This window comes from Salmo trutta, chromosome 5 (genome assembly GCF_901001165.1).
Source record: "Salmo trutta chromosome 5, fSalTru1.1, whole genome shotgun sequence".
In the NCBI taxonomy this organism is placed as follows: Eukaryota; Metazoa; Chordata; class Actinopteri; order Salmoniformes; family Salmonidae; genus Salmo; species Salmo trutta.
In genome coordinates, this window is record NC_042961.1 from 52,715,926 (window position 1) to 52,741,371 (window position 25,446).

At 40.7% G+C, this 25,446-nt stretch overlaps 1 protein-coding gene across 1 annotated transcript in view; it reads right to left on the reverse strand.

Annotated features, from left to right (window-relative positions):
• Positions 1 to 3,273: 3,273 nt before the first annotated feature.
• LOC115194487 (basement membrane-specific heparan sulfate proteoglycan core protein) overlaps positions 3,274 to 25,446 on the reverse strand; it is a gene marked incomplete in the record, with an annotated part of 69,536 nt that continues 47,363 nt past the window's right edge. Inside the window, 22 exon segments of the mRNA XM_029754207.1 lie at positions 3,274 to 3,328; positions 4,860 to 4,922; positions 6,568 to 6,642; positions 6,923 to 6,985; positions 7,271 to 7,345; positions 7,471 to 7,533; positions 7,821 to 7,904; positions 8,012 to 8,062; positions 8,241 to 8,314; positions 8,403 to 8,427; positions 8,548 to 8,673; positions 9,117 to 9,365; positions 9,539 to 9,817; positions 9,913 to 10,233; positions 10,327 to 10,599; positions 10,756 to 11,028; positions 11,143 to 11,418; positions 16,863 to 17,147; positions 18,905 to 19,189; positions 19,379 to 19,642; positions 21,184 to 21,456; positions 21,897 to 22,178. Of these exon segments, the coding sequence (XP_029610067.1) occupies positions 3,321 to 3,328; positions 4,860 to 4,922; positions 6,568 to 6,642; positions 6,923 to 6,985; positions 7,271 to 7,345; positions 7,471 to 7,533; positions 7,821 to 7,904; positions 8,012 to 8,062; positions 8,241 to 8,314; positions 8,403 to 8,427; positions 8,548 to 8,673; positions 9,117 to 9,365; positions 9,539 to 9,817; positions 9,913 to 10,233; positions 10,327 to 10,599; positions 10,756 to 11,028; positions 11,143 to 11,418; positions 16,863 to 17,147; positions 18,905 to 19,189; positions 19,379 to 19,642; positions 21,184 to 21,456; positions 21,897 to 22,178 (3,767 nt within the window).

Sequence of the window (25,446 nt, forward strand, 5' to 3'; positions counted from 1 at the left end):
TTACAACACTCACTACCGAGTTCTAAACTACCTCTGAAAGCAACATCAGCACAGTAACTTTTAATCTGGAGCTTCATGAAATGGGTTGCCATGGCAGAGCATCCGCACACAAGCCTAAGATCCCCACGCGCATTGCCAAGCGTCGGCTGGAATCGTGTAAAGCTTACTGTCATTAGACGCTGGATCAGTGGAAACATATTCTCTGGAGTGATGAATCAGTCTTCACCATCTGGCAGTCCAACGGACAAATCTGGGTTTGGCGGATGCAAGAAACCCGCTACCTGCCCCAATGCATAGTGCCAACTATAAAGTTGGGTGGAGGAGGAATAATGGTTGGGGCTGTTTTTCATGGTTCGGGCTAGGCCCTTTAGTTCCAGTAAAGGGAAATCTTAACGCTACAGCATACAATAACATTCTAGACAATTCTGTGCTTCCAACTTTGTGGCAACAGTTTGGGGAAGGCCCTTTCCTGTTTCAGCATGACAATGCCCCCGTGCACAAAACGAGGTCCATACAGAAATGTTTTGTCGAGATCGGTGTGGAAGAACTTCACTGGCCTGCACAGAGCCCTGACCTCAACCCCATCAAACACCTTTGGGATGATTTGGAACGCCGACTGTGAGCCAGGCCTAATCGGCCAACATCAGTGCCCGACATCACTAATGCTCTTGTGGCTGAATGGAAACAAGTCCCGGCAGCAATATTCCAACATCTAGTGGAACGCCTTCCCAGAAGAGTGGACTATAGGGGTACCAAGTCCATATTAATGCCTATGATTATGGAATGAGATGTTCAACGATGTTCAGGTCCCCGGGGAAGGACTGCCCGTTAAATGATCTCGCCATCACGGTTGACAACTCCCTTGTGTCCTCCTCCCAGAGTGCTAAGAACCTTGGCGTGATCCTGGACAACACCCTGTCGTTCTCCACTAACATCAAGGCGGTGACCCGATCCTGTAGGTTCATGCTCTACAACATTCGCAGAGTACGACCCTGCCTCACACAGGAAGCGGCGCAGGTCCTAATCCAGGCACTTGTCATCTCCCGTCTGGACTACTGCAACTCGCTGTTGGCTGGGCTCCCTGCCTTTGCCATTAAACCCCTACAACTCATCCAGAACGCCGCAGCCCGTCTGGTGTTCAACCTTCCCAAGTTCTCTCACGTCACCCCGCTCCTCCGCTCTCTCCACTGGCTTCCAGTTGAAGCTCGCATCCGCTACAAGACCATGGTGCTTGCCTACGGAGCTGTGAGGGGAACGGCACCTCCGTACCTTCAGGCTCTGATCAGGCCCTACACCCAAACAAGGGCACTGCGTTCATCCACCTCTGGCCTGCTCGCCTCCCTACCTCTGAGGAAGCACAGTTCCCGCTCAGCCCAGTCAAAACTGTTCGCTGCTCTGGCACCCCAATGGTGGAACAAGCTCCCTCACGACGCCAGGACAGCGGAGTCAATCACCACCTTCCGGAGACACCTGAAACCCCACCTCTTTAAGGAATACCTGGGATAGGATAAAGTAATCCTTCTAACCCCCCCCCTTAAAAGATTTAGATGCACTATTGTAAAGTGGTTGTTCCACTGGATATCATAAGGTGAATGCACCAATTTGTAAGTCGCTCTGGATAAGAGCGACTGCTAAATGACTTAAATGTAATGTAAATGTGTCCACATGCTTTTGGTCATGTAGTGTACTTTGTAGTCTCCACATTTTCAGAGCATGTCTTTAATTTAAAAGTCACAAAATGGATGTACCCATCACAGATTGACCCTTTCACTCAAACATTGACGAGCCCAATAACTTGATTAGTTCTGAAGGGAGGGCTGGCCAAAGCAGGTTGTATGGAAGAGTTGACAATGATGACAACATCCACTCATGCCATCTTGTCGATGAAAAACTAAAGTTTATTAAAAAAGCGCAATGCAAAGATATTCAAAAAGTACGGTTGAATAGAACAAAATGTATAATACTGATAATATTCTGTAAAATTCATAAAGAAATATGTTATTTTATCATGGAATGACAGAAATAATGAATCAAAGATAATACATTTCAGACATTGACAACATAAACAATAAATCAAAAATAGCCATGATGGTGCCACTATGGAAGCCATGGATGATCGTTTTCATAAATGTATTATACATTTAATCATATTTAGTTGTTTTTAAAGGTCCAAAGCAGCCAATTTTATCTCAATTTCATATAATTTCTGGGTAACAAGTAAGAATCTTACTGTGATTGTGGTAAAAAATAAACAAAAATAGTTTCTAAGCATAGAGCAATTTGTCAAACAAGAATGATGCTAGGAATGTCTGGGAGTGGTCTGAGTGGGAAGGGGAAATCTGAATATTAGGTAGGTGTTCCTAATGTCTGGTATACTCAGTGTATATACACAACACAGGAAATCACATTTTTTACTGCACTGGGCCTTTAAGTTTTTTTGTATTGCCATTTTTCTATCAGCTTTTTGTTTTTTGATTGGTAATTTAGAATCCATAATTAAGTCATCAATAATGATTTTAAAGTTCGAATTTGCCAGTTTTGGCTCAACTGCTAACTAACAAGCTAGCTTGGAGACTGTTTAGATGTGAATGGATTAGAATGCCACAACACTGGCTTGGAGAGAAGCAGAAGAAGTGAGAGGACTGCATGAGGAGATGGCTGGGACTAGTGGATAAGCTACTCTGACTGTTAATATTATTATTCTAGCACCTTTACGGCAGCATAATAGCATCACCTAAGTGGGAGCTACATAGAGTCAGTGGAGAGGAGTGGCTAGCCAGCTAAGATAACTATCACCAGCCCAGATCACGGAGGACATGAGGGGACAGCATGGTGCCCTGCTGAGGCTACAGACGCTGACTGTCTTTCTACTCTGACTGGCTCCCTCCTCCACTCATAGGATCATCAGACCATCAATGGTTCCTCAGATCTCAATGCCATCAGATCTGCTTCCCTGATCATCCATCATCTCTTCCAGTTCAATTACTCTCACAATTTATAGTTTTTTTAAAATGTTTTATACAATACAAAGCAGACATAATTACTGTAGCTGCAGATAAGATCCATCAACATTACACCATATCATTGTTTAAAAGGCTGTTACAGTAATACACAGTTAAACCATTATTAAATCAAATATATATGTTGTTATATATACATATAAATCCTTATGTGTATTTGTAAGTGCGCTTGCGTGGGTGTGTGGGTGCGCAGAGTGTGTTTGCGTGTGTGTGTGTGTGTGTGTGTGTGTGTGTGTGTGCATAATCCATATTTCCAGGTTTCTCCTGCTCCTCCTCTGATGGTGTGTCCCTCCATCTCCCTCAAGGACCTGTAACATATCACCACACAAAGTTATTTATCCCTCAAGGACCTGTAACATATCACCACACAAAGTTATTTATCCCTCAAGGACCTGTAACATATCACCACACACTGTTATTTATCCCTCAAGGACCCGTAACATATCACCACACAAAGTTATTGATCCCTCCATCTCCCTCAAGGGCCTGTAACATATCACCACACACTGTTATTTATCCCTCCATCTCCCTCAAGGGCCTGTAACATATCACCAAACAAAGTTATTTATCCCTCCATCTCCCTCAAGGACCTGTAACATATCACCACACAAAGTTATTTATCCCTCCATCTCCCTCAAGGACCTGTAACATATCACCACACAAAGTTATTTATCCCTCAAGGACCTGTAACATATCACCACACAAAGTTATTTATCCCTCCATCTCCCTCAAGGACCTGTAACATATCACCACACAAAGTTATTTATCCCTCCATCAAGGACCTGTAACATATCACCACACAAAGTTATTTATCCCTCCATCTCCCTCAAGGACCTGTAACATATCACCACACAAAGTTATTTATCCCTCCATCTCCCTCAAGGACCTGTAACATATCACCACACAAAGTTATTTATCCCTCAAGGACCTGTAACATATCACCACACAAAGTTATTTATCCCTCCATCTCCCTCAAGGACCTGTAACATATCACCACACAAAGTTATTTATCCTTCCTTCTCACTCAAGGACCTGTAACATATCACCACACAAAGTTATTTATCCCTCAAGGACCTGTAACATATCACCACACAAAGTTATTTATCCCTCCTTCTCCCTCAAGGACCTGTAACATATCACCACACAAAGTTATTTATCCCTCAAGGACCTGTAACATATCACCACACAAAGTTATTTATCCTTCCTTCTCACTCAAGGACCTGTAACATATCACCACACAAAGTTATTTATCCCTCAAGGACCTGTAACATATCACCACAAAGTTATTTATCCCTTCTTCTCCCTCAAGGACCTGTAACATATCACCACACAACCCCCTAAGAATAAAACATAGACATACTTTAAATAGATACATTTGATATCAGAACATTTGTCACTTCCTGACCATAGAAAGCTGTTCTTTTCTATGGTAGAGTAGGTCAGGGCGTGACAGGGGGGTTTTCTAGTTTAGTTTTTGTATGTTGTTATGTTCTAGTTTTGTATTTCTATGTTGGGTTTTGTTTGGGATGATCTCCAATTAGATGCAGCTGGTCATAGTTGTCTCTAATTGGAGATCATACTTAAGTAGGTGTTTTTCCCACATGGGTTTGTGGGAGATTGTTTTTGAGTAGTGTATGTTTCACCTCTGCGTTATAGTTTGTTGTTTTTTGTTCTTTAGTTTAGTTTATGTGTATGTATTGCATAGTTTCACAGTGTAAATAAAATGTGGAACGACACACACGCTGCACTTTGGTCCGCTCCTTTCTACGACAACCGTGATCACATTAGTTCCATATTTATATAATTTTAGTATCAATAACAAATGGCTATTATTCTTACCGGGGCATGAACGTGGCTTCAATCGAGAATAAACTGAATCTGCCTCTGGTGGGGTTGCTCTTTCTATAGAGGACAGGGTTATATACACTTATATACAGAATAATATGCAGAATAATATGCAGATATATACAGAATATACAGAATAATGTGCAGATATATACATAATAATATGCAGAATATTACAATGATATATGCAGAGTAATATACAGAAATATATACACTTATATACTGAATAATATGCAGAATAATATAACAGTTATATACAGAATAATATAGCAGTTATGGACATAATACACAGAATCATATATCAGTTATATACAGAACACTGTACAGAATAATATAACAGTTATATACAGAATGCGGATTGGCTGACATCCGTGGTATATATCAGACCGTATACCATGTGTATGACAAAACATATATCTTTACTGCTCAAACTACGTTGGTAAGCAGTTTATAATAGCAATAATTCACCTCGGGGGTTTGTGGTATATGGCCAATATACCACGGCTAACGGCTGCATCGAGGCACTCCGCCTTGCATTGTGCTTAAGAACAGCCCCCTCCTGCCTTAATATAACAGTTATATACAGAATAATATAACAGTTATATACATAATAATATACAGAATAATATAACCGTTATATACATATACAGAATAACATAACAGTTATATACAGAATAATATACAGAATAACATGACAGTTATATACAGAATAACATGACAGTTATATACAGAATAACGTGACAGTTATATACAGAATAACGTGACAGTTATATACAGAATAACGTGACAGTTATATACAGAATAACATGACAGTTATATACAGAATAACATGACAGTTATATACAGAATAACATGACAGTTATATACAGAATAACATGACAGTTATATACAGAATAACATGACAGTTATATACAGAATAACATGACAGTTATATACAGAATAACATGACAGTTATATACAGAATAACATGACAGTTATATACAGAATAACGTGACAGTTATATACAGAATAACGTGACAGTTATATACAGAATAACGTGACAGTTATATACAGAATAACGTGACATTTATATACAGAATAACGTGACAGTTATATACAGAATAACGTGACAGTTATATACAGAATAACGTGACAGTTATATACAGAATAACGTGACAGTTATATACAGAATAACGTGACAGTTATATACAGAATAACATGACAGTTATATACAGAATAACATGACAGTTATATACAGAATAACATGACAGTTATATACAGAATAACATGACAGTTATATACAGAATAACATGACAGTTATATACAGAATAACATGACAGTTATATACAGAATAACATGACAGTTATATACAGAATAACATGACAGTTACATACAGAATAACATGACAGTTATATACAGAATAACATGACAGTTATATACAGAATAACATGACAGTTATATACAGAATAATATGACTGTTATACATAATAATATACAGAATAATGTAACAGTTATATACAGAATAATATCCAGAATAATATCCAGCTTTTCAATATGGGGTCAAAGAGTTAAAAGGTTCTGATCGGGAGAATATGGAAGAAGGGATGTCCAGTCTTACCTCTATTCTTATATCCAGAATAATATATACATTTATTCACTATGAGGTCAAAGAGGTGTGAGGTTCTGATAAGGGGAATATGGAGGGAGGGATGTCCTGTCTTACCTCTCTTCTTCTTGACTTTGGCCCTCTTTTGGAGGTCAACCTCAGCATAGGTCACATCAACAGGTCCAGCTGCTGCTGACAATGGACATTTCCAATCAACAAATGAAGGAATTAGCTTATCGCATATTCTGCTTTCCAATTGGCCGGCCTGTATCTTCAGACAATTTAGTTGCAAAATAATATTTGCTTTGAGAGTGCAAATCCAAAAGTATGTTAACATCAACACTATAATCCATAGTGCATCACACTGATGATAAAAAGGTAACACGTGATCATAAACATTTCTCACCAGTTTCTTAGGACATACTTAGATATAGTTTCATACCCTTTCTATATATTGTTGATTTAGTCTTACCAGGGGCTGTGTATGGCTTCACTAGAGAATAGACAGATTCTGCCTCAGGTGGAGTTGCTGTTTCTATAGGGGGTGAGGATAACACATCAGAATAATATAACAGTTATATATACAGAATAATATAAAGAATAGTGTACAGTTATTTACAGATTAATATAGTTATATACGGAATAATATACAGTTATATATGGAATAATATACAGTTACATACAGATTAATATCTAGAATAATAAACTGAATAATATCCAGACTAATATCCAGAATAAAATATACATTTATTCACTATGAGGTCAAAGAGGTGTGAGGTTCTGATAGGGGGAATATGGAGGGAAGGATGTCCAGTCTTACCTCTCTTCTTCTTGGCTTTGACCTTCTTTTGAAGGTCAACCTCAGCATAGGTCACATCAACAGGTCCAGCTGCTGCTGACAATGGACATTTCCAATCAACAAATGAAGGAATTAGCTTAATGCATATTCTGCCTCTTCGTCCCAAACTCAGAAATGATGAATTAAGGTTAATGACTGCCAACCTGTAGAATGGGTCTTACCTGTGGCTTTCCCTGTCTTCACCTCAGAGTAGACTGGATTTTCTTGAGGATAATTTCTCTTTTCTGAGGAGGAGGAAGAGCAGAGAATTTGTAAATATATATTTATGTACACACATCTACATGAAATGTAGATTACAGTTTTGCAGTGAATTGCCATGATTTTTTTTTACAGAACAGTCTCAACAGCCAATTATTGCAGAATGTACAAGGATAGGCAGCAACAACAACTATCAGTATTTCAGTTCTCAAATCATAGCGCCATTTTCTCACACAACTCTTTTCAATACAATTACATTAGATGATTTTTCCCTCTGGGATACACTGCTACATTTATCACAGTTGAGAGTCACCTTTCTTTTTCTTGTCCAACTTTTTGAGTTGAATCTGGGCATAAGTCACATGACTTGGTCCAGCAGCAGAAGCACCAGCAGCATCTGAGACATAATACACAAACACCTCCACTTAGTCAAACTACATGTCATATTCAATGAAGAGCAGCAGACTACTACACATTCATAGTGAAAACATTACATTACACTACCATTATCATTGTTGTCTGAGGGATGGATCGTATCGTAGATGTTAGTGTCACCTGTTGGTCAAAGAAGAGAGAGACAGGTTAGTTAGGTTGGTTGCCTAGCGGCATGTTGCTTTCAGGCTTGGGGTCAGTTCCATTTAAATTCCAGTCTATTCTGAAAGATACATGTTGATGAGTCAGTGTAGGAGGTTACAGAGAGAGGAGTGGTAGAGGTTTGGGATGAGAGACTGACCATGCTGCTGATGTGTATACCCAGATCCTTGGTCCTGTTGGGGGTCCTGGTTGGTGCTCTGGGGCTGAGGGGGCCTACATGGAGAGAGATACTCAGCATACGAAGCACAGAGAAGATGTTATACTGTATGTATCAATATAGTTGAGAGACAGGTGTACTCACCAGAATATTCTGTTGAAACGGGAACCTGTAATGACAAACACATTGTGTTATGTACTGAACTTTCTTCACCTTTTTCTATTTAGACATTTTTGTTACAAACGTAATAATACATTTTCCATTAAATGATAAATGATAAAAGTCTCACCTTTTCTGTTTTGATATCTCCACAGCAGGACCAGGAGAATGACCAGTAGAACACCAGCAACAACCAGACCCACAACCACTCCTACTAGGACTGATGTAGAGGATCCAGGAGATACGACTGGAGAGACTGGAGAGAGAACAGCACAACACCATCAGACTCTGAGGTAGAAAATAAATAAAGTAGTTCAATTCCTGTATATATCTGAGACTGGAGAGAGAACAGCACAGACTCTGAGGGAGGTTATATAGGTTAAGAGTACAGAGCATGAAAAGAAAGCAGGCTGGCCAGTCTTTGACAATTTAGTTGAGAGATCATATTCTCTAGGGGAGAGCACCTGTTGACAAAATATTTAAGTGCCTTTGAACGGGGCAGGATAGTAGGTGCCATCCGCATCAGTTTGAGTGTGTCAAGAACTGCAACGCTGCTGGGTTTTTCACACAACGGTCTCCTGTGTATTTCAAGAATGTTCCACCACATTCAAAACTACATTAACATCAACACTTAAATCACATGTCTTTCACACAGATAATAAAAAGGTAACTAACTTGTGATCATAAATGTTTTCTCACCTCTCACTGCCACCCAGCTCTCTGGTGATTCTCCTTCACCAGATTTACACTTATAGAATCCTTCATCTGACTTGGATACTGTAGGGATGGTCATCTCTCCTGTGGTCTCATTCTTGATGAGTACTCCATCTTTGTAGAAATCAGTCTTGAGTTTAGGATTTGTTTCCTGATATCTAAATACACAGGTCAGAGTCACAGAGTCTCCTTCAGTTACGGGATGGACAGGACTCTCCAGGATCACATCACCATCTGTGTAACATAATATATCAATAATACTGTAAATCTGGAGTCATCACTCACAATACATCAACATCTTATGAGCTTGTGTTTTACTTTATGAGACGCAATCAATCAGTTACAGAATGAAACATAACATGCATTGAAATGTAAAAACGTTGGTGAATGTTGTACAACAGACGTACCATTTACTGTGATGTTGACAGCATTACTGTACTCTCCTGATCCAGACTCACACCAGAACACTCCACTGGACCATGTGTTCAATGATGTGATGGTGCAGGTGGATTCTGTTACTGATCTCCAGGCAGATGGACACTCTGACTGCCATGCTGTCTCTGTGTATCTCTTCAGTCTCCATCCAGTAGAGTTCCCCTTCAGCTCACAGCTCAGTGAGAGAGACTTTGATCTAAAATGCTGAGTTCTGTTGGGATTTATTCTAAGAGACACTGAAGGCTGCAGATCTGAAACAAAGAGAGACAGAGTCAAACCAATAGTTATAGATACACATGAGGGTGACTTAAATATAATTCAATACAGTTTCAATACAGTTGGTTACCTCCTGACCAGAGAAACTGAGGTTCACTGTAGAGTGTGTAATAGACTGGGTCTCCTCTCCCAGCTCTACACACATATCCTCCTGTGGGAGCAGCACCAGCAGGGATCAGAGTGTAGGAGTCTTCACTAGTCACATTGTCAGATAGGGGCTGTAGAGAGTAAGACTTGTCTGATAGGGAGGGCAACCCAGCTCTGTAGGGAACAGTCCTGTACCAGGAGAACCTCCAGTCTGTAGACAACTCTTTAACCCCACAGCTCAGCATCACAGAGGCCCCAGGGTTCAGCCACTGAGGAGAGATACTCAGAGCAGGTTGGGGTTGATCTGTGATTTCATAGAGGACAGGTTTCAACCTTTCAGTCTTAGAAAGTATTCTAGTGAACCCAATTTATTTTATACATGATTAGATAGACTTACCAGACACGGTCAGTTTTACAGCCTCACTGGTCTTGGAGAACTTGTTTCCCTTTACACCCTCACAGGTATATGAATCACTATTAGACCTGTAGACAGGACTGATTCTATGTTCAGGCTTTGTGTTAAAGGGGCTGAATAACTGACTATTCTTATTCCATTTGTAGTCCCAGTCAGTGTCTCCTCCTCCCTGTATGTCACATCTCATAGTAACAGTCTCTCCTCTGAATATCTGGGTCCAGTTGGGTTGGAGGATCAGAACAGCAACAGGTCTCTCTGCACAGACATAACTAACTGAATAAACAGTTGCACTATAGCTTCAAGTTAGCTATCATTGTTGTGATACAGTAAACAGACAACATATTATACCATAGATTACCGTCTATCCATATAAAATAACAACCATTTGTCATAAAACTGTTTTAGACTCACCAGTAATGTTTATCTGGACTGGGTCACTGTACAGGGTGTAGTAGACTGGGTCTCCTCTCCCAGCTCTGCACCAGTACTGTCCTCCATCAGAGACACTGACCCAGCTGAGTGTGTAGGAGTATCCAGAGGTTGTGGTTACTGGTGTAGAGTCTGGTCTGTGTCTGTACCAGTAAAACGTCCATCCAGAAGACTCTACAGTACAGCTCAGTGTCACACTGTCTCCTGTGAATACGTTCTCTTTGTCTGAAGTCAGTGTGGTCTTTGGCTGATAATCTGTTGGTATTTCAAAGGGTTTGAGTGATAAAATAACAACAACAACTAAACATTTACATTACATTTAAGTCATTTAGCAGACGCTCTTATCCAGAGCGACTTACAAATACTCACTATTCACAGTAACTGTGACAGCATCACTGATGGATGAAGATGTGGGTCTGGATCTTCTCTCTCCCTGACACCAGTAGAGACCCTGGTCAGACTCAGTAACTCTACTGATGGTGGATCTAGTATTAAGGTATTTATACTGGGACAAGCTAATCTCACTGTTGTCTTTGTACCATTTATAGCTCCAGTCACTGTAAGACCCAGCTGAACACGTCAGAGTGACTGTTTCTCCGGGGTACACAGGGTTTGGATTTACGGTCACTGTAGTTTCAGGCAGAGCTGAGAGAAAAGAGCACTGAATATCAAAACATATGGAAACCTTAGAAACTTCCATCGATTTAGCGGTGTTGGGATCGGCTAAACTTTGAACATTGAGATATTAAATGAATGATAGGAAATGAAAGAGACTGGGTTATGTTAGAAGTTAATGTTTCTCAGAAGAAAGAGGAAGGCTTTGGAATGTGTTTGATAGAGGAGAGAGATGTGTTGATACAGGGGAGACAGATGGACATCTGCGTATTAGATGAAAGAGGGGTTGAGGTCAGGAGGTGAGGACAGATTCTCTTAAGAGAGTAATAAATGTTTGGAATCCTGTTACCCTCTTTATTAGCTTCCTGTAGAGCCATAAAATGTAAGGATTGGAGAGAAAGGGGAGTGTCTTAAGTAGGATGCATATAAACTGTGAAGTCTGAAATCTTTAGCTGTCTGTTTTCAGCTGTACAGAACCTTTGGGGAATGATTCAACTTGGTTAAAGCTTCTCTAGTGTCCGTGAGTTATTTACTCTGAAAAATAAGAACCTAACAGCGGTTTTGGAAAGTTCATTATAGGTGTATGTTGAATTTAAAGCTAGAATACTTAGTTGCTACATTCATTTTTGGACTGATAAATGAATGATATAATGTATACCAGTATTGATTCTTGAAGAATATAATCTGGTTTTACTCCAATGTTTGTAAACAATGTAAATGTAAATAAACAATGTAAAGCCTCAAAACAATGTTAAAACTATCATGTGTTTATGGATCATTCTACAGAAGTGGTGCACATTGGGGCTTTACATTTGTTTTCTAATTTGTATCCTATTTTTCCCAACTTTCAACACACGTCTTCCAACATCTGTCAGATAGACATATATACTTCTCACACACTTTGTTTGTATTGTATACCTGAATTCCTTACCACCACACTAAACTGGTCTCTACAGAAACATAGTGAAATAGAAGCAGTAAAGGAGCACCATGCACAGTAGTGGTCATTTTGATTAACCTATTACAGATTCATTTTAGAAACTGTATTTGCATAACAAATTAACTATAGTAAAAACATGATTTTTAACCAATTTTCAAAACCTTTAAATTGAATTTGAGAAATATAATCTCTATTGTTCTTTGTAAAATGTTCAATGTTGATTGTATTAATCTGGAACTTGATGATTGATTTAATTACTTATGCATCTAATTACTTATGTTGTTAGATGTTTAATTATCACTTTTCCTATCATTATTTTGGCAAAATAGCAGGTGTTTCGGTGTAAGGTTTCAAAAATAGAGAAAGCTAGATGTATAAAACTCATTTTACCATAAACATTGCCATTGACGGTTTCCACCATTTAAAGTAGTCAACTGGGTGGGGATTTCTATGGTTTGGGAGTGATCAGCCAATGATCAGAGAGTATTGTCTTCCTCCAGTTGGGTTGCCTCAGAGAAAGATAGAGGACCCTAGTGCCCAAAAGCATGTTTTAGCATGGGCAGCACTATTGAGAACTTTCACAATTTTTAAGTATTCAACTGGGTTGGAATTCCTATGGGTTATGAAAGGATCACATAATTCCATACAGGTCATCAGGGGGGATACCCAATTAATTATAATCGTGAGTAAACATTCCATAACTGCACGTGGCAGTAAATCCCCAACCTTGACTTTATACCTGTCCACACACACTAGGTGGCAGTGTACACCCTTTCAATTTGTTTGCCAACTGATAGAAGTAGTAGAAGAAGACAGTTGAGGATTACAAAATGGAAATGGCCTCAATGTAGTTGCCCATGCTCTCATAGATGCCATAATGGGACATACAGGGAAACAATGAGGCAATGTCTATCTAAGTCCATGGGTTACCTATGGTTTGTAAACCAAGTTTAAGACCAGACCATTGGTCCCAATATCCAGAACCAGTGAATTGAGACCATAACAAGTTAAAGACCAAGTCCACTAGATCCCGAGTGGTCCCAAGACCAAGACCACTAGATCCTGAGTCCATGGGCTCTTTCTTCAATTGTAAGAAACTCAAGTAGAGTGAACTTGAGTACAGTACAGTAGAACACAGTAGAGTACAGTAAAGTAGAGTACAGTAAAGTAGGGTACAGTACAGCAAAGCACAATACAGCAGAACACAGTACAATACATTCAAGTACATTACAGTAGAGTAGGGTACAGCTCAGTAGAGCACAGTACTATCGGGGCGGAAGGTAGCCTAGTGGTTGGAGCGTTGGACTAGTAACCGAAAGGTTGCAAGATCGAATCCCTGAGCTGACAAGGTAAAAATCTGTCATTCTGCCCCTGAACAAGGCAGTTAACCCACTGTTCCTAGGCCGTCATTGAAAGTAAGAATTTGTTCTTAACTGACTTGCCTATTTAAATAAAGGTAAAAAAATAAGAAAAGAAATAGGGTAGAGTTCAGTTCAGTAGAGTAGGGTAGAGTAGGGTAGAGTTCAGTAGAGTACAATAGAGTAGGGTACAGGTCAATAGAGTGGGGTACAGTTCAGTTGAGCACAGTACAATAGAGTAGGATATAGTTCAGTAGAGCACAGTACAATAAAGTAGGGTACAGTTCAGTTGAGCACAGTACAATAGAGTAGGAAATAGTTCAGGAGAGTACAGTAGAGTACAATAGAGTAGGGTACAGTACAGTAGAGTAGTGTAGAGTTCAGTAGAGCACAGTACAATAGAGTAGGGTCCAGTTCAGCAGAACACAGTGCAATACATTCAACTAGAGTACAGTAGAGTACAATAGAGTAGGGTACAGTTCAGTAGAGCACAGTGCAATAGAGTAGGTACAGTTCAGTAAAGCACAGAACAATAGAGTAGAGTACAGTACAATAGAGTCGGGTACAGTTCATTAAAGCACAATACAGTAGAGTAGGGTACAGTAGAGTAGGGAATTGTACAGTAGAGCACAGAAGGGTAGGGTACAGTTGAGTACAGTACGGTAGAGTATGGTACAGTAAAGCAGAACACAGTATAGTAGAGTAGGGTATAGTATAGAAGAGCATAGTACAGTAGAGTAGGTTACAGTAGAGCACAGAGCAATATAGTATGCTATAGTTCAGTAGAGCACAGGACACTAGAGTAGGGTACAGTACAGTATGGTACAGTACAGCACAGTACAATAGAGTAGGGTAAAGTTCAGCAGAGCACAGTGCAAAACATTCAATTAGAGTACAGTAGAGTACAGATCAGAATAGCACAGAACAATAGAGTAGGTTACAGTACAATAGAGTAGTGTACAGATCAGAATAGCACAGTACAATAGAGTAGGTTACAGTACAATAGAGTAGGGTACAGATCAGAATAGCACAGTACAATAGAGTAGGTTACAGTACAATAGAGTAGTGTACAGATCAGAATAGCACAGTACAATAGAGTAGGTTACAGTACAATAGAGTAGGGTACAGATCAGAATAGCACAGTACAATAGAGTAGGTTACAGTACAACAGAGTAGGGTACAGTTCAGCAGAGCACAGTGCAAAACATTGAATTAGAGTACAGTAAACTACAGTTCAGAAGAGCATAGTACAATAGAGTTGGGTACAGTACAGTAGAATAGAGTACAGTAGTGTAGGGTACAGAACAGTAGTGTAGGGTACAGTTCATTAGAGTACAGTACAGTAGAGTAGGGTACAGTACAGTACAATAGAGTAGGGTAAAGTTCAGTAGAGCACAGTGCAATATATTCAACTAGAGTACAGTAGAGTACAGTAGCGTAGGGTACAGTTCAGTAGAGCACAGTTCAAAAGAGTAGGATATAGTTCAATAAAGCACAGTAAAGTAGAGTACAGTACAGTTCAGCAGAGTAGGGTGCAGTTAAGTTGAGCACAGTGCAATAGAGTAGGGTAGAGTTCAGTAGAGCACAGTACAGTAGAGAAGGGTACAGTACAGTAGAGTACGGTACAGTTCAGTAGAGCACAGTACAACAGAGTAGGGTACAGTTCAGTAGAGCACAGTACAACAGAGTAGGGTATTCGTTTAGGAAAGCACAGTACAGTAGAGTAGGGTACAGTTCAGCAGAGCACAGAACAGTAGAGTAGTATATAGTTGTAGTGTTTTGGTTAAATAGATGTCAGTGTTTGAGTTCTTAGAGGGTTGGTTCCCCCTGTTGGCTATTCATCTCAATACCATACTCAATATCCTGAAGTGTCCACTACCCACATGGTGGTCCTCTGTGAATGGTCTACAGACAGTACAGTACAATAGTGTAGGGTATAGTTCAGTAGATCCAGGTCGGTAGTGTAGGGTAGAGTACAGTTGAATAGGGTAAAAAACAGTAGAGTACAGTACAATAGAGTAGGGTACAGTTCAGTAGAGCAAAGGTCAGACGTGTAGGGTACAGTACAGTACTGGTCTTCCCTGTGGCTCAGTTGGTAGAGCATGGTGTGGTGCAACGCCAGCATGGTGTGTGCAACGTCAGGGTTGTGGGTTCGATTCCCACGGGGGGCCAGTACAAAAAAATAAATGCATGAAATGTATTCATTCACTACTGTAAGTCGCTCTGGATAAGAGCGTCTGCTAAATGACTAAAATGTAAATGTAAATGTAGAGTACATTTGAGTAGGGTCCAGAAGAGTACAGCACAAGAGAGTATGGTACAGTTCAGTAGAGCAAAGCTCAGAAGTGTAGGGTACAGTACAGTAGAGTACAGTAAAATAGATGGGGTACAGTACAGTAGAGCACAGCGCAATAGAGTAGGGTACAGTTCAGAAGAGCACAGTATAGTAGATTAGGGTACAGTACAGTACAATAGAGTAGGGTACAGTAGAGCACATTACAATAGAGTAGGGTACAGTACAGTAGAGCACATTAGAGTAGAGTGCAGTTCACTAGAGCACAGTACAACAGAGTAGGGTACAGTTCAGATGATCACAGTACATTAGAGTAGGGTACAGAACAGTAGACAATGATACAGTACAGTAGAGTAAAATATAGTAGTAGTAGTGTTTTGGTCAAATATATGTCAATGTTTGGGGTCTTGGAGGGTTGGAGCCCCCTGTTGGCTATTCATCCCAATACTCTACACTTTTCCTGAAGTGTCCACTACCCACATGGTGGTCCTCTGTAACACAGTTGGTAGAACATGGACCATGCAACATTAACATGTAGATGTGCTGCCCGTGTTGTAACAGACACCATAATGGCACAGATACAAAGATGAAACCTCTATATAAATGTTTTCCTTTATGTTCAAACATGAAGTTTAGGAGTCAGTGTACAGGACAGACTCCTCTCAATAGAAATAGGTGTATAAACAATGACTCTGTACTATACTAAATTAACAATATGTTTGTTATTGCTTGGAGATTGGAGACTTCACAGAACAACACTGTCCCAACACTGTACCAATACTGTCCCAACACTGTCCCAACACTGTACCAATACTTTAACTAAGAATTCTGACTCAATATAAATAGTGGCCATCTTTATGACAAAAAACACAAAGTAACTCACCTTTTACTTTGAGAGAAACAGCATTACTAGGTTGTGAAGATGTGGGTCTAGACACTCTGTTCCCTTCACACCAGTAGAGACCCTGGTCAGACTCAGCAGCTCTACTGATGGTGAGGGTGTCTCCTGTTATAGTGTGTCTGACAGACTGGGATACTACATTATCATTCCTGTCTTTGTACCACTGATAGTTCCAGATACTGTCAGACCCTACTGAACACATCAGAGTAACTGTCTCTCCAGGGAACACAGGGTTTGGCTTTACAGTCAGAGTAGTTTTGGGAAGAGCTGTGAAAATAAAGCACAAAACATCTGGATACATGCCTGGTAATTCAGCTGATGCTGTAACGTGATAAAGGTATATTTTACATATGTTGACTCCATTCAGTTAGAATTTACATAAATGTATATAAAGACAAATGCAGTCAGAGCAACAATCTTTCCAAAGTATGACCTGACTTCAGTAAGTAGTACAGTAACTGTTATTTTAGACATATAAACTATATATGCAAAAGTATGTGGACACCCTTTCAAATTAGTGGATTCGGCATTTTCTGCCACAGCTGTTGCTGACGTGTAAAAAATCAAGCACACAGCCATGCAATCTCCATAGACAAACACTGGCAGTAGAATGGCCTTACTGAAGAGCTCAGTGACTTTCAATGTGATACCGTCATAGGATGCCACCTGTCTAACAAGTCAGTTTGTCATATTTCTGCCATGCTAGAGCTAACCCGGTCAACTGTAAGTGCTGTTATTGTGAAGTGGAAACGTCTAGGAGCAACAACGGCTCAGCTGCAATATGGTAGGCCACACAAGCGCACAGAATGATACCGTCAAGTGCCGAAGTGCGGAGCGCTTAAAAATAGTCTGTCATCGGTTGAAACACTAACTACTGCGTTCCAAAATGCCTGTAGAAGCAAACTCAGCACAATAAATGCTCGTCGGGAGCTTCATGATGTGGGTTTCCATGGCAGAGAATCTGCACACAAGCACAAGATAACCAATACAATAAAGCAGGGTATAGTTCAGTAGATCACAGTACAGTAGATTAGGGTACAGTACAGTACAGTTCAATAGAGTAGGGTACAGTTCAGTCGTGCACAGTACAGTAGATTAGGCTACAGTTCAGTAGAGTATAGTGCAGAGAATTAGGGTACACTACAGTACAGTTGAGTAGGGTACAGTACAATAGAGTAGGCTACAGTTCAGTTGAGCACAGTACAATAGAGTAGGGTACAGTACAGTAGAGCACAGTACAATAGAGTAGGGTACAGTTCAGTAGAGCACAGTACAATAGAGCACAGTACAATAGAGTAGGGTACAGTTCAACAGAGCACGGTACAGTAGATTTGGGTACAGTACAGTACAATAGAGTATGGTATAGTTCAGTAGAGCACAGGTCAGTAGTGTAGGCTACAGTACAGTACAGTACAGTAGAGTAGGGTACAGTATAGTAGAGTACAGTAGTGAAGGGTACAGTACAGTAGAGTAGTATATAGTAGTAGTAGTGTTTTGGTCAAATAGATGTCAGTGTTTGGGTTCTTAGAGGGTTGGAGCCCCCTGTTGGCTATTCATCTCAATACTCTACTCTTTTTCCTGAAGTGTCCACTACCCACATGGTGGTCCTCTGTAACACAGTTGGTAGAACATGGACCATGCAACATTAACATGTAGATGTGCTGCCCGTGTTGTAACAGACACCATAATGGCACAGATACAAAGATGAAACCTCTATATAAATGTTTTCCTTTATGTTCAAACATGAAGTTTAGGAGTCAGTGTACAGGACAGACTCCTCTCAATAGAAATAGGTGTATAAACAATGACTCTGTACTATACTAAATTAACAATATGATTGCTATTGCTTTGGAGATTGGAGACTTCACAGAACAATACTGTCCCAACACTGTACCAATACTGTCCCAACACTGTACCAATACTGTCCCAACACTGTCCCAACACTGTACCAATAATTTAACTAAGAATTCTGACTCAATATAAATAGTGGCCATCTTTATGACAAAAAACACAAAGTAACTCACCTTTTACAGTGAGAGTAATAGCATTACTTGGTTGTGAAGATGTGGGTCTAGACACTCTGCTCCCTTCACACCAGTACTGACCCTGGTCAGACTCAGCAGCTCTACTGATGGTGAGGGTGTCTCCTGTTATAGTGTGTCTGACAGACTGGGATACTACATTATCATTCCTGTCTTTGTACCACTGATAGTTCCAGATACTGTCAGACCCTACTGAACACATCAGAGTAACTGTCTCTCCAGTGTATGCAGGGTTTGGCTTTACAGTCAGAGTAGTTTTGGGAAGAGCTGTGAAAATAAAGCACAAAACATCTGGATACATGCCTGGTAATTCAGCTGATGCTGTAACATTGTGATAAAAGTATATTTTACACATGTTGACTCCATTCAGTTAGACTTTCCAGTGTATGCAATTAGATTAACCCTCATTGGCTTTAAATTTAGAAAGCCCAGATTGAAGACAAACAGTGAGCTCACCAGTGATGATGATGGGGAGAAAAAAGCTGTGATCTGACTTCTGGGGCCGACCTCTCCTCCTCCCAACACACTGGTACTGACCAGCCTGGTCAGGGAGAGAGATGGTGATGGTTTTTCTGGTCTGAATGGGAAGCTCTTCGTTGTATCTGAACCAGCGGTACGTCCAGCCTGTGTAGTCTGATATGTCACACTGCAGAGTGACTCTATCTCCAGGGTAGAGGAGACCCTGTGGAGTGACTATCTTCACTGAGGCCGTGGGCAGAGCTGTGGAAACAGTTATATGAAGACAAATGCAGTCAGAGCAACAATCTTTCCAAAGTATGATCTGACTTCAGTAAGTAGTACAGTAACTGTTATTTTAGACATATAAACTATATATGCAAAAGTATGTGGACACCCTTAAAAATGTGTGGATTCGGCTTTTTCAGCCACACCCGTTGCTGGCATGTATAAAATCAAGCACACAGCCATGCAATCTCCATAGACAACATTGGCAGTAGAATGGCCTTACTGAAGAGCTCAGTGACTTTCAACGTGATACCGTCATAGGATGCCACCTTTTCTAACGTCAGTTTGTCAAATATCTGCCATGCTAGAGCTGCCAAGGTCTAGAAGTGGAAACGTCTAGGAGCAACAACGGCTCAGCTGCAATGTGGTACGCCACACAAGCGCACAGAACGGGACCGCCGACTGCTGTTGTGCTGAGCGCGTAAAAATTGTCTGTCCTCGGTTGAAACACTAACTACTGCGTTCCAAACTGCCTCTAGAAGCAAACTCAGCACAATAAATGTTCGTCGGGAGCTTCATGATATGGGTTTCCATGGCCGAGAAGCCGCACACAAGCACAAGATAGCCAATACAATAGAGTAGGGTACAGTTCAGTACAGCACAGTACAGTAGGTATGGGTACAGTACATTACAGTACAACAGTGTAGGGTACAGTTCAGTAGAGCACAGTACAGTAGATTAGGGTACAGTGGAGTATGGTACAGTACAGTAGAGTACAGTACAATAGAGTAGGGTACAGTTCAGGAGAGCATAGTACAATAGAGTCGGTTACAGTTCAGTAGAGTACAGTACAGTACAGTAGAGTAGGGGACAGTTCAGTGGAGTAGTATATAGAAGTAGTAGTGTTTTGGTCAAATAGATGTCAATGTTTGGGGTCTTGGAGGGTTGGAGCCCCCTGTTGGCTATTCATCTCAATACTATACTCTTTTTCCTGAAGTGTCCACTACCCACATGGTGGTCCTCTGTAACACAGTTGGTAGAACATGGACCATGCAACATTAACATGTAGATGTGCTGCCCGTGTTGTAACAGACACCATAATGGCACAGATACAAAGATGGAACCTCTATATAAATGTTTTCCTTTATGTTCAAACATGAAGTTTAGGAGTCAGTGTACAGGACAGACTCCTCTCAATAGAAATAGGTGTATAAACAATAACTCTGAAGATGTGGGTCTAGACACTCTTTTCCCTTCACACCAGTAGAGACCCTGGTCAGACTCAGCAGCTCTACTGATGGTGAGGGTGTCTCCTGTTATAGTGTGTCTGACAGACTGGGATACTACATTATCATTCCTGTCTTTGTACCACTGATAGTTCCAGATACTGTCAGACCCTACTGAACACATCAGAGTAACTGTCTCTCCAGGGAACACAGGGTTTGGTTCTACAGTCAAAGTAGTTTTGGGCAGAGCTGTGAAAACACTTCACAGATTAGACATATTACCTAAACTGGATACATGAGTAGCTGTTTGAAATGACACTGTTATAGTGATACTGACTATAGTAAACTTACCAGTGACACTGATGGTGATGTCATCACTGGGTTGTGATCTCTGGGGCCGATCATTCCTCAGCCCCTCACATCTGTACTGACCAGCCTGACCAGTCAGAGTGATGTGGATGGTGATATCTATGGCTTTACTGGTCTGACTGGGAAGGTGTTGGTTGTATCTGAACCAGCGGTACGTCCAGTCTGTGTAGCCTGGTATGACACACTGCAGACTGACTGTCTCTCCAGAGTAGAGGAGACCCTGAGGAGAGACACTCACTGAGGCTCTGGGCAGAGCTGTAGAAAGACACATGTAGTTAGTTGATTCATACATAGAATCTGCTATATCATGATTAAATGTAGTTAATTTATTCATACATCGAATCTGCTCTATCATGATTAAATGTAGTTAGTTGATTCATACATAGAATCTGCTCTATCATGATTAAATGTAGTTAGTTGATTCATACATAGAATCTGCTCTATCATGATTAAATGTAGTTAGTTGATTCATACATAGAATCTGCTCTATCATGATTAAATGTAGTTAGTTGATTCATACATAGAATCTGCTCTATCATGATTAAATGTAGTTAGAGCACCAATCTTTCCAAAATATGATCACCATACTTCTTTAATTAAACACATCTTTGTTTTTCTATCATAACTATGAATACTGACACACAGACCATGATTGACTTAATGTAAATAGTGTCTATCTGTCTGACACTACTCACCATTGACAGTGATAGTGACAGGGTCACTGATGGATGAAGAAGTGGGTCTGGACTCTCTTTTTCCCTGACACCAGTAGGGACCCTCATTCACTGTTGATCCACTGATGGTGAGAGTGTCTCCTGTTATAGTGTGTCTGACAGACTGGGACAATACATTATCATTCCTGTCTTTGTACCACTGATAGTTCCAGATACTGTCAGACCCTACTGAACACATCAGAGTGACTGTCTCTCCAGGGAACACAGGGTTTGGTTCTACAGTCAGTGTAGCTTTGGGCAGAGCTGCAGAAACACACAACATATGTTTTTAAAACAACTAAACAGCATCCTTAAAATATTGCCCAATGTCAAGCGGTTATAAGAACGGAGGTACAGATGTAAATGAGAGATAAGATGACGTACGTGTCACTGTCAGTCTGACTGCATCACTCCATTTAGAATCCTGCTGCAGATGTGAACCCAGACAACTGTAGTCACCACTGTGGGAAAACTCAGCTGCACTGATAATACATTCATGTTCTTTCTGTGGGCATTGATCTGGACTGGGTGTTAACCATCTGTACTCCCAGTCAGTGACTCCTCCCCCTTGTATGACACATCTGAGAGTGACAGACTCTCCACTGAATATCTGGGAGCTGTTGGGGTGTATGGTCAGAACAGCCTTTGCCACTCCTGCACAAAATCAAACCAGCATGAAACAATTGCCTTACAAATGTTGTTTTGAGAAACAAAAACTCAAAATATGTCCAGCAAAAATAAACTTTAAAAATCACAAATAAAGAAATAGGATGAAGCATTAAGAGATGGAGGCTTGATGAAGTGAACAAATATCTACCATCATCATCTTCAGAGTGTCCAGAGTTGATGTGTGTATTCAGCACTACAACAAAGAAAGCCACATTGCACCAATATTAGCTTGAAATAAATAACAACATGCCATATTCATGTTACTGATTACCAAATACTTTATACTTTATGTACTTTATTTGAAAGGTGCAATCTGCAATTTCCGCATAGATTTTAGCACTTTTAAATGAATAATTGCCATTCATTCTGAAAGAGTATAACTTTTAATTGCTTCATTAGGAAAAAAACACGATTCCACATCAAATCAAATTGTATTTGTCACATGCACCGAATACAACACGTGTAGACCTTACAGTGAAATGCTTACTTATAAGCCCTTAACCAACAATGCAGTTCAAGAAAGAGTTAAGAAAATATTTACTTAATAAACTAAAGTAATAAATAGTCACATTAAAATAAAAAGTAACACAATAAAAATAACGATAATGAGTCTATATACAGGGGGTATGGGTACCAAGTCAATATGCGGGGGAATGGTAGTAGAGTTATTTTGTACATGTAGGTAGGGGTAAAGTGACTATGCATAGATAACACACATTGAGTTGCAGCAGTGTAAAAACAATGGTAGGGGGGACATGTCAATGTAAATTGTCCAGATGCCAATTTCATTAATTGTTCAGCAGTCTTATGGCTTGTGGGTAGAAGCTGTTAAGGAGCCTTTTGGTCCTAGACTTGGCTCTCGGGTACCGCTTGCCTTGCGGTAGCAGAGAGAATAATCTATGACTTGGGTGAGTGGAGTCTTTGACAATTTTTTGGGCCTTCCTCTGACACCGCATAGTACATAAACACAGCAAAAAAAGAAATCCCTTTTTCAGGACACTGTCTTTGAAAGTTAATTCGTAAAAATCCAATTAACTTCACAGATCTTCATTGTAAAGGGTTTAAACACTGTTTCCCATGCTTGTTTAACGAACCATAAACAATGAATGAACATGCAGCTTACAGAGGGTAGGCAATTAAGGTCACAGTTATGAAAACTTAGGAAACAAAAGAGGCCTTTCTACTGACACCAAAATAAATATGCCCAAAGTCCATGCTCATCTGCGGGAACGTGCCTTAGGCATGCTGCAAGGATGCATGAGGACTGCAGATGTAGTGCAGTCATGAGTGAACAGTGAGTACAGGAGGAGACTGAGCACGCACCGCTGAGGGACGCCTGTGTCGAGGATCAGCGTGGCAGATCTGTTGTTACCCACCCTTACCACCTGAGGGCAACCCGTCAGGAAGTCCAGGATCCAGTTGCAGAGGGAAGTGTTTAGTCACAGGGTCCTTAGCTTGGTGATGGTCTTTGAGGGCACTGTGGTGTTGAACACTGAGATGTAGTCAATTAATAGCATTCTCACATAGGTGTTCCTTTTGTCCAGGTGGGAAAGGGCAGCGTGGAGTGCAATAGAGATTGCATTATCTGTGGTATGCAAATTGGAGTGGGTCTAGGATTTCTTGGATAATGGCATTGATGTGAGACATGACCAGCCTTTCAAATCACTTCATGGCTACAGACTACTGAGTGCTACTGATCAGTTGTCATTTAGGCAGGTTACCTTAGTGTTCTTGTGCACAGGGACTATGGTAGTCTGCTTAAAACATGTTGGTATTTCAGACAGGGTCGGACAGGGAGAGTTTGAAAATGTCATGAAGACACTTGCCAGCTGGTCAGCGCATGCTCGCAGTACACGTCCTGGTAATCCGCCTGGCCCTGTGGCCTTGTGAATGTTGACCTGTTTTAAAGTCTTACTCACATCGACTGCGGAGAGTGAGATCACACAGTCTTCCGGAACAGCTGGTGCTGTCATGCATGTTTCAGTGTTATTTGCCTCAAATCAAGCGTAGAAGTAGTTTAGCTCGGCTGGTAGGCTCGTGTCACTGGGCAGCTCTCGGCTGTGCTTCCCTTTGTAGACTGTAATGGTTTGCAAGCCCTGCCAAATCTGACGAACGTTAGAGCCGGTGTAGTACGAGCCGGTGTAGTACGATTCGATCTTAGTCCTGTATTGACGCTTGCCTGTTTGATGGTTCGTCGGAGGGCATAGCGGGATTTCTTATAAGTTTCCGGGTTAGAGTCCTGCTCCTTGAAAGCGGCAGCTATAGCCTTTAACTCGGATTTTGCCTGTAATCCATGGCTAACAGTTGGTGGTATGTACGTATGGTCACTGTGGAGATGACATCATTGATGCACTTATTGATGAAGCCAATGACTGATGTGGTGTACTCCTCAAAGCCATCAGAGGAATCCCGGTACATTTTCCAGTCTGTGCTAGCAAAACAGTCCTGTAGCTTAGCATCTGCTTCATCTGACCACTTCTTTATTGATCGAGTCACTGGTGCTTCCTGCTTTAATATTTGCTTGTAAGCAGGAATCAGAAGGATAGAATTATGGTCAGATTTGCCAAATGGAGGGAGAGGGAGAGCTTTGTATGCATCTCTGTGTGTGGAGTAAAGGTGGTCCAGAGTTTTTTTCCCTCTCGTTACCCATTTAACATGCTGATAGAAATTCTGTAAGATGGATTTAAGTTTCCCTGCATTAAAGTCCCTGTCCACTAGGAGCTTCGCTTCTGGGTGAGCGTTTTCCTGTTTGCTTATGGCGGAATACAGCTCATTGAGTACGGTCTTAGTGCCAGCATCAGTATTTGGTGGTATGTAGACGTCTACGAAATATACAGATGAAAACTCTCTAGGTAGATAGCGA